The sequence below is a fragment of the Equus caballus genome, chromosome 26 (genome assembly GCF_041296265.1).
Source record: "Equus caballus isolate H_3958 breed thoroughbred chromosome 26, TB-T2T, whole genome shotgun sequence".
Lineage (NCBI taxonomy): Eukaryota > Metazoa > Chordata > Mammalia > Perissodactyla > Equidae > Equus > Equus caballus.
Genome location: NC_091709.1, coordinates 33,155,388 through 33,169,502, shown reverse-complemented (window position 1 = coordinate 33,169,502; position 14,115 = coordinate 33,155,388). Strand labels below are relative to the sequence as shown.

The window sequence follows — 14,115 nt, the reverse complement described above, 5'->3', positions numbered from 1 at the left end:
ACCTGATCGAGGATCGTCAATCCAGTCTGGGCTGCGGGAACTGCTCTTTCTCGCGAGGCTTCAGACCAGGCGGCTGAGGAAGGGGCGGGCCCCGCTGGGGAAAGAGGAGGGGCGTGAGGCCGCGGCACGCTGCGTTCCCAGGAGGCTGTGCGTCCCTCTCGTTGCCTCCGGATCTGAGTGAGCGCGTGAAGGCTCTCTGCATACTGGTCATGGCGCTTCACGTCCCCAAGGCCCCGGGCTTTGCCCAGATGCTCAAGGAAGGAGCGAAGGTGAGGAAGGGAGGGTGAGGTGGGAGAGCCGGCGCAGGGCTGCGGTGGCCGCAGCGAGGGAGCAGGGCCTAGTAACGCGCCCGGCGTGCTCCCCGGACAGTAGTCGGAGGAAGAGAAGGTTCTGGAAAGGGAGGTGTTCTCGGGAGGGCTTGGCCGCCGAGGCCCGCGGACATTTCCGTCCTTCTCCGACCCCGGGGAGGGTCGAGGGGGCAGAGGCGGCGGGTGAGGGGCAAGGCCGCAGGATTCCCGTTTTGCGCTAACTGACTGGGCAAGCGTAACGCCCTTGTGCATCTTCCCTGCATCAGTAACCGGGAGGTGAGATTGCTTTGGGCGACTGCCGAGCCGATTGACACACAGTTCGAGGATTGGGCGATCCGAGGGGAGAGGCGAGGAGCAAGGGCCGGTTCTTGGCACCTTCCTTCCAAATGAGAAACAGAGGGTTCCGCGCTTAGTTCGCAGACTAGTGCGTTATAGTAGGACGAACATCACTTACAACCCAAATGAGCTCTTGTCTCAACTTAGGCTAGCTACCTTGTAAAACTTGCCCACCAGAGTCTTTCTTTCCTCATCTTTAAATTGAGATTTTACCAAAGGTGCTACCTTTAAGTCGTAACTGTCCAGCTTACGTGTGTAACTCGCAGATAAGTGACACCCTGGCCTGAATTGATGAGACTGCTTTGTTTTATGGCCAGGTCTTGAACGTAATTTCAAGAGTATAATTTTTAAAAATACTTCAAGTTTTAGGGAACTAGGTTCTTGTTGGCAGGATGCACTTCGGGGATAACACGAGTATACTAAATAAATATCGGGGTTTAATGTAAATGTTGGTGAAACAAACTGGCTGAAAATGACATCTACTGGTTACTTTTTCTTTAAAAATTCAGGCTGAAAACTGTTCGTAGTTTCTATTCTCCTGAAGCAGAAATAATAAATAAATAAGGCTAATTTAAAGTAGTGACAAAGGAAATAAACAGTACTGTGGGAGAGAATGGCAAGAAGAAAGAAAGACTGCCTCCAAAAAAAGGCAAGGGTCCAAGGTAGATAGAACAATTAAATAAGATATTCAGGGAAGAACTCTTAGCTCGGTTTCTGAGTGACAGAAGGAACCAGCCAACACTAAAGAGAGGAGTGTCCTGGACTGAAGGACCAGTAAGTACAAAGACCCGGAGGGTAAAATGAGTTTGACCTGTTAAAAGGAAGCAGTAAGAAAGGTGATGGTACTGAAGGTCACCGAGGGAAGGCAAGAATGGAAGAGATGAACTTACAGTAGCCTTAGGCAGTGGCCAAACATATGGGGCCTTGTAACCCTGAGGAGGGATTTACTTCTTATCCTGAGAGTGACGGGAAACTACTGAAGGGTTTGATGGCATCTGATTGATGATCAGAGGGCTGTTCCTGGGGGACGCGAGAGGATATAAGAGTATAAGCCAAGAGATCAGACTAAATGCTGTTGGAAGAGTCTGTCCCTTGTCGATGAAGACGCTGCTTCTAAAGTGGTTCTTAACCTTCTTAGGATCACAGTTCCTCTTATCTATCTTATAAAAGCCACGCCTTATACCCCAGAACAGACTGATAGAACTTTCTGCAGTGATGGAAGTGTTCTGTATCAGTGCTGTCCCATATACTGTCCACTAGCCACATGCAGCTACTGGGCACTTGAACTGTGGTTAGTGCAGTTGAGGAACTGAATTTTTAATTACTTGAAATTTGAATAGCCATATGTGGCCACTGGCTACTATTTTGGGCAAAGCAGCTCTAGAAAAATGTTCACATGAACAGTATGCTCATGAAACCTATCTGAGGCCACAGGTAAATCCCAACTCTAAAAAAAAGTCCAGTGTAAAATTTGCGAATTTTAGTACTGTGAGCAAGCGATTCAGCAGGTTTTCAATAGGTACACATTGGAATTGTGTTGCACTTCAAAAGCCTGTACACTTTAGTCCCTAAAGAGTTTGGGGACAGGTATATTAAGTGGGAATTCCCAGTGAACATGGGACTGCTGGCTTTACAATGCTCAGGCTTTAACACAGTAAGAAAAAGTTCATACTGCATTTCAACTTTTTGTCAGAAGGTCCTGGTAAACTCTGAAAAGGTGTTTGTACCTGAAATGGCTCCATATGCTGTCTCTAATCAGTCTTAGCACTCTTCCTGCACTTTTCACTGCATCAAAAAAAATTATAGGCTTTGTGTTTTGATATATAAGTAGGTACCTGTGGTGCCTAAAATTGTCGTGCTTTATTCATTCAACTAGTGAGCAAATGTATGGATCATTTCTGAATACCAAGCACCATGCTTTCCATACATAAATCTTGCTTGATTGAGTCAACAGTCCAGTGAAGTAGGTACTCTTATTATTCCCTCCATTTTACAGATGAATCAGTTCTTGTTTTCACTGGCCTGTCTAATCAGAAGTTTTGTTTTACAGCATTTTTCAGGATTAGAAGAGGCTGTGTACAGGAACATACAGGCTTGCAAGGAGCTTGCCCAGACAACTCGTACGGCATATGGACCAAACGGTAACTTCTAAATTCACGTTTTAAAAGATCCAGTACTAGAACTTTGTGTACTAGCTCTTTCAAGCTTGTTCTGAGGATATTATATTTAAATTGACAGTTTTAGCCATCATATAGTGTGGCTTTGAAAGTTATTTCATCATTCAGTGACACCAGTATAGTGTTTCCAGTTTTTAATTGGCAACCTATATCTCTTTAGAAAAATAGGAATCAAAATGTTACTTTTTATCCTGTTGAGAGGATAGAAGAATTATGGTGCTGTTATTATTGAGATAGTACTTAATGTTCATTGTGACAAATGGTGAACAGTTCTTTTACGTAAAGTGACATTATAATTTAAGGGAGAAAACTCTCTCTTGCTTGCTACCATCAAATGAATTGATATAGATTTAGGGAGTAAGCAAAAAACTAAATATACTTTTGAGTAAATTATTTTGGTCTTTGTACATTTTAATATAATTTATTTTTATTGAACAAAAAATGTGATGAGGTTGGCATCCTCCCTAGAAAACATTATAGGAGATTAGAAAGGAAAATAATAGGAGTATGTGGTCAGGAAAAGCCATGGGGCTATGAGAGAATCTTAAAGAACAGGTTAGTATGTGTTGAGTTCTTGCAAAGTTGTTTTAAGAAATGGATACAAATTTATATTTCTTGACTAAATTTTTCTTGGGTATTTGGCAAAGGATTTGAGTAATGAATTTCTTTTTCTGTTATTTTTGAGGAATGAACAAAATGGTTATCAACCACCTGGAGAAGCTGTTTGTGACAAATGATGCAGCGACTATTTTAAGAGAGCTAGAAGTAAGTTTAAAAAGCCAAGAAATATTTTGGTGACACCAGAAATTGAGTATATTTTAACAGAGAAAAAACCTCTTATTTCAGATTCGACAATAAGGGACTATTTTTTTCAACTTGAAAATTTTTTACACAGATTTTCGTAATTATAGAGTTCTCTTTAACGTGTTAGCCACTCAAAAAAAATCTCCTGAGTTATTAATTTATGGAGGAATTGGTTGTGACAAAAGTGTCTTTGCTAATAATCATACCAATTTGAATATGTTGTCTTGTTCTATAGAGTGTGACACTGAAGTGAATTATTCCATAATGCAGAAACAGCTGATACTGAAAACTGTGGTTTAAAAAAAGAAAGTCAAACCACTGGCTTTGTTAAGATGATACAATCAGTTGGTGGAATTTTGCTTGGTTCACCTGTAGTTTTGATGTTACAGAGTCTATAGAATAGATACTGCCAGCAGGGTAATGGAAGGTGTGAGACCTGAGCAACATACAGAGCCCTTCCTCGCCTAGCTGCTTTGTAATTGATGGATATGTTCCACCTCAGGAGTTTTCCTGAACTTAGCTCTTAAACTATCAGAATGTAATCCTTTTAAGTGAAACTTATAAATCTGTTAACATTTCTCTAACTTCTTATATAACAATATATTCTTAAAAATATGTATTGAACAAAAATTTAATTCCCCATGATGTTTGCGGAGGGACTTTTCACTGTGACCATGAATGTTACATGCAGTGATGTTCTCAAGAGTTAGTCAGCTGTGATGAGGATACTGTCTTCAGAATAAAACCGTAGTGTCGACTTCTAGTTTTCTCACTGCTATCAGTTGTTGCTCTAATGTTGCTCAATTCTAAAAAACACACAAAAAACCAGCATCTAAATCCCTAAGGGAAAAAAAAAAAACAATTTTGGTACATTTTTTTGAAGAAACATTTTTTTATAGTTCCTTTTTTTAAACCACAATTGATACCCCTTACAATAAAAGTATACATAGAAATTGAGACTCATGACCAAGTTAAATGATGTCTCTTAGCTCTCCTGAAGCCTTTTTTTAAAAAAAAAAGTCTAGACATAGTGGTTGGAATTACTTTGTTTTTAATTTAGTGCACATATAATAATGTTCTCAACCTTAAGTATGGAGATGGATGACTGGCCATCAGAAGAAGGTGCACTTGGAAGTTGCTTTCATGTGTAGTGATGCCTTTGTGCTGGTAGGCCTAGAGGGACTTGGATTGTCATCTTGTGGCTACGCTGTGAGTAGCCTATAGCAGTGTGATCGAATGGAGTTACCTGGCCCACAGGCAGAGTGCAGTGTATTAATTTAAGAAGAATGGAAATGAATGACTTTATATTGCTTTGAGGATCACATGTTTTAACTTGATATTTAAATTCAAACCCCTTCTACCAGGTACAGCATCCTGCTGCAAAAATGATTGTAATGGCCTCTCACATGCAAGAGCAAGAGGTGGGAGATGGCACAAACTTTGTTCTGGTATTTGCTGGAGCTCTTCTGGAATTAGCTGAAGAGCTTCTGAGAATTGGCCTGTCAGTTTCAGAGGCAAGTGTTCATTTTATAATGTACTCCTATTTAATTTTTGCCTGTGTATGTGTCTGTGTGTATATATATGTACACACACACCCCTATTGCTTCAAACTTAAATAAGAATCGTTATCATAGTAACAGCTAACATTGAGCAGTTTACTGTGTGCCGGGCATTGTAGTACATATGCTTCACTTGCAGTATATCCTTCTATCCTTACAAGAACCGTATGAGTAAGGCCTATTAAGAGTAATCCCATTTTATTTTATATGAGGAAAGTGAAAGTTGAGTTGGAAAATTTTAGTCAAGATGTTTTAGCAAGTAAGCAACAAAGTTAGCATTCAAATTTGAGCTGTCACCAAAGCATACACTTTTAACTAGTAGGTTCTGCCATGAATATTCTGGAAGTACACCTTCTCATTTTATACTGAAAATCGATATCCCTTTTCATTTGGTTACCAAAGTAAGCTTTGTTGTGTCAAAGTGATCTCTTCGAAGAAATAAACTTTTGCTCTTTACATTTAAGGTCATAGAAGGTTATGAAATCGCCTGCAGAAAAGCCCATGAGATTCTTCCTGATTTGGTATGTTGTTCTGCAAAAAATCTTCGAGATATTGATGAAGTATCATCTCTACTTCATACCTCTGTAATGAGTAAACAATATGGTAACGAAGCATTTCTGGCCAAGCTTATTGCTCAGGCATGTGGTGAGTAAATAGCAGTAAATGAAAAGATCCAAAATAAAAATGTCTTAACATGAGTAAGATGTTCTTGTTGTTGTCCCAAGATATCTTTTGATCTGTCTCATTTTCTTAACAGTATCTATTTTTCCTGATTCCGGCCATTTCAATGTTGATAACATCAGAGTTTGTAAGATTCTGGTAAGTTTAGAAAATGCATTAACATTATCTAGATAGGTCAATTGTTTTTTTGCAAAAAAAAAAAAGTGTTAATCTAAACCTAAATTTTACCTCAGGTTTTGGACACTTAAGACTTTGCTGCCTTTTGAGGCATTATTTATAATATTTCAATATTGCTAGGTTGTGGTACCTGTTAAATTTTAAAGGGTTTGACATTATCTACTTGTAGAGTCATCTTTTTTCCATGACAGCATGAAGGATGAGAATAGTACATAGACAAAATATTAATTTTTTGCGTTCTTCATTTATGCTAAATTATACCAATAAGCTTAGAAGGCAATTTCTGAATGGGATGGAAGTTGTCCTGTTGCTCTACAATAATGAAATTCATACTTTAATGTTAGTATTGAAATAAGAGTATATGTTTCATAAAAATGTATGTGCTTGATATAGTAGAACTTAGCATTGTAGTGGTTTTGTACATTCGCATTTGCTAGTGTAGTTGAGTTTGGCTTCCATAAGCAGCTGTGCTAGCTATGTGGGTGTGTATTTATATGTATGTTGTGTGTTTTCTGACTCCCTCTGTGTACGGTCGCCCCTTCCCCATTAAATAGTATGCTTGTGAGATCAGAAACTTTGTTTCCTATTCTGTCCCCAGTACTGATGGCTGTGCCTGGTACATCAGCACCAAGTACTTGGTGAATGAGTGAATGAATGGCTTAGAGCAGTTGCTATCTTTGGTTCTTCTGAGTACACTGAAGGACCCCCTCCTCCACCTCCATAACAGTGGCTCATTCCCACAGTGGTTCCTTCCTTGAGTAGACTGCTGTGCTGTGTGTGTCTACCACCCTACTCCTTATCCCCAGTCACTGCCTTGGCGTATTACTTTATTTAGGAAAGGATATTTTTGGTGCATGCAGAATCAGCAAATTAGCCCTAATGTTGTTTTCGTGAGATCTCTGATGATTTTGTTATTCAACTCCTTAGGGCTCTGGTATCCATTCCTCTTCAGTATTGCATGGCATGGTTTTTAAGAAGGAAACTGAAGGTGATGTAACATCTGTCAAAGATGCAAAAATAGCGGTGTACTCTTGTCCTTTTGATGGCATGATAACAGAAACTAAGGTACGTAGACTTCAGAATCTTTAAAAGGCTATAGCGGTTGCCCTTTCAGATTGTTTTATGATTCTAAAGTCTCAAGATAGACTTTGCTCTTAACTCAGTGAACACTGCATAATTATTGAAAACTGCAGGATCCTATTTTTTAAAATCAGATTCATATTCTTTGAAGACCTAATTCAAATACTAAATATTAAATTTGAAACATTAGATGGTGACGATATTGTTTATATTCCAATATACAGTCACTGACTTCTGGTAGAATTTACACACTCAGCAGTAGAATGCTCACTGAAGAGAATATGAGCACTTATATGCTCTACATTAAAATACTAAAAGAAATGTTGAGATTCTGTAGCATCCTGAAACAAAAATATGCTAATAAAATTTTAAATTGATAAGTTTGTTTTTAAAAATACGTGTTATGAAGTTTGAAGGTTACGTTTATAGGTCAATTCTGACTTCGTCCCTAGAATTAAAATCCGAGTTGTTGATGGTTTTAAGTTTCACAGATTTTGAGGGTAGCAGGGGTGGTTGGTCATTTAGTCTACATTTTAGAAAAAGTTTGAGAACAACGTTGTTTTGGTATACTAGTTGACATTTGTCAAAGAACAAATGCCAAGACACCTGCCCAACGTATCTAAAATTACAGTATTTCCCCAACTTTTCCACCAAAGTGCCTGTCACAGAGCATCAGTTTGGGGAGTAGAGCTGTATAGGAGCTAGTTGAGTTTCTATTAATTTCATATAGATTTTGTATTCTGCTTCATAATGCATGCATATTTATCTTAATATTTCCTCCCAAATCTTTAACATAATTCTTCACTAAAATCTTATTCTGTGACTTTGAACACCAAAGAAGTAAAATGGTTTTAAAGAGAATGTTTGCTTATTTTGCTGTAGGGAACAGTATTGATAAAGACTGCTGAAGAATTAATGAATTTTAGTAAGGGAGAAGAAAATCTCATGGATGCACAAGTCAAAGCTATTGCTGACAGCGGTGCAAATGTCATAGTGACAGGTGGCAAAGTAGCGGACATGGCTCTTCATTATGCAAACAAATACAATATCATGTTGGTGAGGTAAGAGCTGTGTTATATTAACCTATAACGTAAATGGCTTTTTGGTGATGTAACACTAAACAGATAAATTAAGCACATCAGGAAAACTTAAAAAAGGGCAAGTATAAGGTATTGGATCAAATAGCAGAAGGACTTGACCTACTTAGGGGGACAGGAAATACCTATGAGAACACTTACATTTAAGCTGAGAGCTGAAGGACCAATCAATAGCTGTTGTTACTTGAACACGGAGAGGGAACAGCATTCCAGGCAAAAGGAATAGCTTAAGAGAGCAGACACAACCTGGTGCATACTGTCAGCTAGAGTGTGGGATGAGGAACATAACTTAATCCATAAACACATGGGGAACACAATTCCTACCTCTCCGAGCACCTATTCTAATGTGCAGAGTAAATCACAGCTCTCCTCCTCGCAGAACAGGTGACTGCCCGAAGTGTTTTAGAACGATAAACCCTTGACAAGCTAAGGAGACATGAACTCTCCCAATTCCAGAATGCCATAAATGCCTTTGTATGGATTGTACAATGCAATCCAGACCTATTCTGAGCTTGAACCTGCAGGATAAAAAGAATGTGACTTGGGGACCAGTGTACAGTTTCCTGTTTAATCTTTGCATTTTATTATGGGATCTGATGGAATTAAAACTTCTCTGAAGGTCTTGGTTTTGTTTTTTTTAAAGGCTGAACTCAAAATGGGATCTCAGAAGGCTATGTAAAACAGTTGGTGCTACAGCTCTTCCTAGATTGGTATGTATTTGGGACATTAAAGGATAGTCGAACCTATGGATTATTTTTATTACAACAGTTACTTTCTTACAGACAACTCCTGTCCTTAAAGAAATGGGACACTGTGACAGTGTTTACCTCTCGGAAGTTGGAGACACACAGGTGGTGGTTTTTAAGCATGGTAAGTATAAAATGGTATGTATAAAATGATAAAATATGTAAGTGTGGGGTGTTTTTTTTAACCCTCAAATATATTTAATTTATTCACAGAAAAGGAAGATGGTGCCATTTCTACCATAGTGCTTCGAGGCTCTACAGACAATCTGATGGATGATATAGAAAGGGCAGTAGACGACGGTGTTAATACTTTCAAAGTTCTCACAAGGGTTAGTATTAGCAGTAATCTTGATTTAGTAATTTGTAAGCCCTCAAAAAAACAGTTGGCAGACTTCTGAATATTGAGAACTTCCAAATGAATGACCTATGTAAAGCAAAGCACCTTTTTTACTTAAGACTGAAGTGTCCATTGCTGATGAGTATGATAGTTTTCTAGAATGATTATGCAAAGGAATAAACAGCAAATCAAGACTTTGGTTTTTTTACCTGTTTTAAAGGGATAGTTTATGGTTGTTTTGATTTTGATCTACCTTATGTTGCTTAAGCACTATCCTTAGTGCCATATCTGGAAATGCAGATAAGGTATAGTGCTGGTCTAATTTTTAAACTTTGGTCCTCCCTTGTCATATATCATATGTACATTAAGATAATTTGCCCAAATGACTCCATTTTTATAAAATTTGTAATTAGGATTTGAGTAACATTGCCTGATTGGAAACTCTTAGTCTGGTGGCAGACTGGAATCAGATGATTAGAAAACTGCAAACTGCTTCTTAGTGATCACTTTTTTTTCCTTCTTTTTTTGACTACTTATTATAGGATAAACGTCTCGTACCTGGAGGTGGAGCAACAGAAATTGAGTTAGCCAAACAGATCACTTCATATGGAGAGGTATGGCTTTCTCTGTATAAACTGACTTTCTTCTTCTTGCTTGAATAAAATACAGTAATACACACACCTTTGTTTTAGACATGTCCTGGACTTGAACAGTATGCCATTAAGAAGTTTGCTGAAGCATTTGAAGCTATTCCCCGGGCATTGGCAGAAAATTCTGGAGTTAAAGCGAATGAAGTAATCTCTAAACTTTACGCCGTACATCAAGAAGGAAATAAAAATGTTGGATTTGATATTGAGGTATTTGGAAAAAAAAACTATGAGCGTAAATTGTTTTACTTTGTGAATGTATAACCTGAAAACAGAAGTAATAAGTATTAAAAAAAGTCAGTGAGAAAATATTCTGATTTGTAAGCAAATGATTTTCACAATTAGCTTTTACAAATATTTGATAAAGAATTTAGTTTTCCTTCTGTTTTTATTAGTAACCTTTTGTTTTACCGTGTGTATAGGGTATTACTTTTGCCTAGTTACTTTGCTAGTACTATTTAAGGAGCCATGCATTTTTATTATCGAGTATAAACATTTTCACATAAATTAAAGTGAAAGAATGAAAATTGTTTTGTGTTCACAGGCTGAAGTTCCTGCTGTAAAGGACATGTTGGAAGCTGGTATTCTAGACACTTACCTGGGAAAATATTGGGCTATCAAACTGGCTACTAATGCTGCCATCACTGTACTTAGAGTGGATCAGGTGAGTGAAAGTGAAATTTTGATCTTTAAAGTACTAATTTTCATATGGTTCAGTAGTAGTTTCCTAGAACATAGTGCAGTTCTCATTCTGTTCAAAGGAGTATTCCTTTACCTTCCTCTTAGAGCTGCTAAAGTGTCCCCCAAGACATTTTTATTTTTTTCTTCTATTATAGTTTTAAATTGTACAGAATATATTTCAGCTTATATGAAATGAAAATCTTTCCAGTGAAAGAAACCTTTGCCGTTTTTAAACTGGAATGGGTAAAAAAAAAAAATCTCATATCGATTAATAGTTTTCAGACTTTTTTACACCTAAGAATCCCTTTATACAAATAATCTAGAGAGGAAGTTTAATACATAATATTAATATGGAATATAAGAAGGACCCTAAAGCCCTGAAGCAAACATTGCAGACCACCAACTTGAAGGAAAAGGAAGCCTCCAGTTGTCCGTGAAGATGATAGGAGCAGGGCATTTGAAATTTTTTCTGCTGTGACAAATTATGTCTTGAGGTACTGAAAGATCTTAAAGGTGTTAAAAATAATAGTATTTCTGCCATTTTCTTGAGGAATTGTGACAGAGGAAAAGTGGTAAAGACTATTGTGGGTTCAAGAGATAAACCAGAATTCATAATTTTTAAAAAAAAAATTTTTTTTAATGTTTTCTGGTAAACTTAAATCCATTTTCCTAGAAATTATAGAACTGATTGTTAAGCAAAGATTTATCTTTAATTAATGAATAGAAAATTGTAACTGTGGGAAACAGTATAAATCCATTACCTGAAAATCACACCAGATTAATCTTAGAAGAGGCAAGTTATAGGTAGATATTAATGGAAAGGAAATTAGATGTATTCTAAGCACAACAAGGACTAGTTGGTGGTAGTTACAGCAAAACTAATTTCCCCTCAGTAAAAGCAAGAACTTTACTCTTAACTCAAGATGACCAAAAGTGGAACTGGATATCTCATTTCAACTCATTGGAAATAAAATAAACAGAAATTGGATGTTCGTGTACTCAGTGTGTTAATAGGGTGTTCTTATATTGATGTATCAGGTAGTTTTTAGTGGAAGAATATGTTTTTGGAGTTTTTAAGTAAAGATAATGGAAGGCTAAGGAAATGTTTGTCCTACAAGTTAAAATAGAAGGGGACAGGGGAAGCTAAGTAACCTGAAGCATGAGGTAAGCAGAAATTGTAATAGTGCAAGTTTCTGAACTGAGGAACTTTTTGAATGTCACTTATCCAAGCAAGACAATAATTATAACAAGTGCTTTGGTCAGAAAGGCACTTGTGAATTTTGGTTTTAAACTGGGAAGGGTGTCTTTTGTTTTACGGTGAGTGAGGATGTTCCTTGTTATGTGCCCCTGGTCTTGGCACCCTGTATGTAAAATCTGTATCTGAAGAACCTATCCCACTACGTGAACCAGTTTGTTTCTGTAAGCTTGTATGCTTTAAGATAGTTGTATGTAATTTTGTATAGTATATATTCTGGAAAGTGACTTGCAAATTAAGGTCTAGGCATTGGATGATGTAGTAGAGCTGGATTAATCTTTGTTCAAAAATTCATTTCACTGGTTCTCAAATTATGGTCCCCAAATCAACAGCATCACCGTCACCTAAGAACTTGTTAAAAACAGAAATTCTTGGGCCCCACCCCAGACCCACTGAATCAGAAGCTCTGGAAGGAGGCCCAGCAGTCTGTTTTAAATAAGCCCTCCTGATAATTATGATGTACTCAAGTTTGAGAACTACTGTTCTAGGTACTTTTTTAAAAATCAAGCTATACTTCGGTTCTAAAATTATACTTAATGCTTTTAATTCAATTTGAACTTACTGTAGATTAGTAAAATGTTATGCCAAGAATTTTAGGTTTAGATTTCTTGAAGTTTCTGAAAAGGGTGTGGAATCTATTGGAGGTGGTAGTGAAGATGTTTTAGTTTGTGTTGCTTGAGATACAAGCCAGACCCCTTGATGGCATACAGAAAGATCTCTTAATCATATAAATTTGGGAAGCAACAAATAAGTAGTTCCAGTTTTGAGATTCAGAATGTATATTAGAATTTGAGGGTTCTACTTTGAGGAAAGCCAACTAGTTCAGTTTCAGCTTCATTTTGCTTTGAAATTTATTTGACCCCAAAGCTGTCACCACCCCCTTTTTTTCCCTAAACATAAATCCTGTAAAAATGCTAGATGGTTATACTTGGAAAATGCTGGGTTTAGTGCATTGCAGATAAATTAGAGACTCCTGGTTTGTTTTTTTGAGTTACCAGGGAATTGGGTGCTTGAGTGTTTTGTTTATAAACATACTTCTTGCCATTTGAATGGTTCTCATTTATAGGTACCTAGAACATTTCGGTGTTGAACTTAATATATATATATTTATATATCAACCACTTTAGATTATAATGGTAAAACTAGCAGGTGGATCTAAAGCTCCTAAACCACAAGGAAATTGGGATAGAGATGGTTGGGAAGATGACCGTCATATAAATAGCAAATCAGGTGCCAAACTGATTTATGCCAGTAATGCATGCAAATATTTTTCACATTTAGCTCATTGGGTTATTGAAGTACCTGTCTTGGAATGCCCTTCACTAATGTGTATAGATTTTGTTGCTGTTAACGACCACAAAAGCAGCAGGAAACTCTCGCACTGCTGGAAGCTAACAGTCGTGCTACAGTGTTTCACATGCAGTGTCAAGATGACTGCTTAATCTTGAATCGAGCTCACAGAAAAATATTCTTTCCTCTTTCTAAAGGTTGAGTTTGTAGGTATACTCTTAGGATTTTTGTTTTGTTTCATAGATCATCATGGCAAAGCCAGCCGGTGGGCCCAAGCCTCCAAGTGGGAAGAAAGACTGGGATGATGACCAAAACGACTGAATGACTTAATTTTTACTGTAGGTGAAGGCTGTATTTGTAGTAGTACTCTAGTAATTGCCTGATGTTTTCATATTCTCCTTAAATTAAGAAGTGTTTCGTGTTTGTATCCTTGACTGGATGATATAATAAACATGTTATTACCAAAGCCTCAGTCTGGTGACCTCTGTTCTTTTATCTCAGTGACCTGTCTCAACCTTGTTAATGAAATTAGCTGTGGGACCTAAGGCAAGTCACGTAAGTAATTAGGGGCCTGTTCCAATTTCTGTCTGGCCTGCTGCTTGTTTCTGCACCCAAGATTTACTGGAACATAGCCATGCTCATATACTTACATACTGTCTGCTGCTGCTTTCTACAAGGGAATGGCAGAATTTAGTTATGACAGACCAAATGGCCTGGAATGCTTAAAATATTTATCTACCAGAAGTCTGTCAACCCCTGAACTAGATTTTGAGTGTTTTTTTCAAAGCTCTGGAAAACATAAGGCTAGAGGTGATTTGTTTCAATTAGTAATGAATGATTTGTTGAATGGCTGTCTTATATTCTAGTAGGAAAGTACAAAAATACTTGTGATATATTTATAGTTGTATTTCCTAACATGTATGAATTAAAAAGTTTTCAT

General features: G+C 37.4%; 1 protein-coding gene across 1 annotated transcript; it reads left to right on the top strand.

Moving 5' to 3' along the window:
• The first annotated feature begins 18 nt into the window (after positions 1 to 18).
• CCT8 (chaperonin containing TCP1 subunit 8) lies at positions 19 to 13,641 on the top strand. The gene is made up of 15 exons (XM_001499539.6): positions 19 to 269; positions 2,695 to 2,785; positions 3,507 to 3,586; positions 4,990 to 5,139; positions 5,649 to 5,829; positions 5,942 to 6,003; positions 6,970 to 7,107; positions 8,005 to 8,183; positions 8,863 to 8,929; positions 9,002 to 9,089; positions 9,179 to 9,294; positions 9,845 to 9,916; positions 9,995 to 10,159; positions 10,494 to 10,613; positions 13,419 to 13,641. Exons 1-15 carry the CDS (start codon positions 210 to 212, stop codon positions 13,494 to 13,496), a joined length of 1,647 nt encoding a protein of 548 aa, XP_001499589.2. The 5' UTR covers positions 19 to 209; the 3' UTR covers positions 13,497 to 13,641.
• The last annotated feature ends 474 nt before the right edge of the window (positions 13,642 to 14,115 follow it).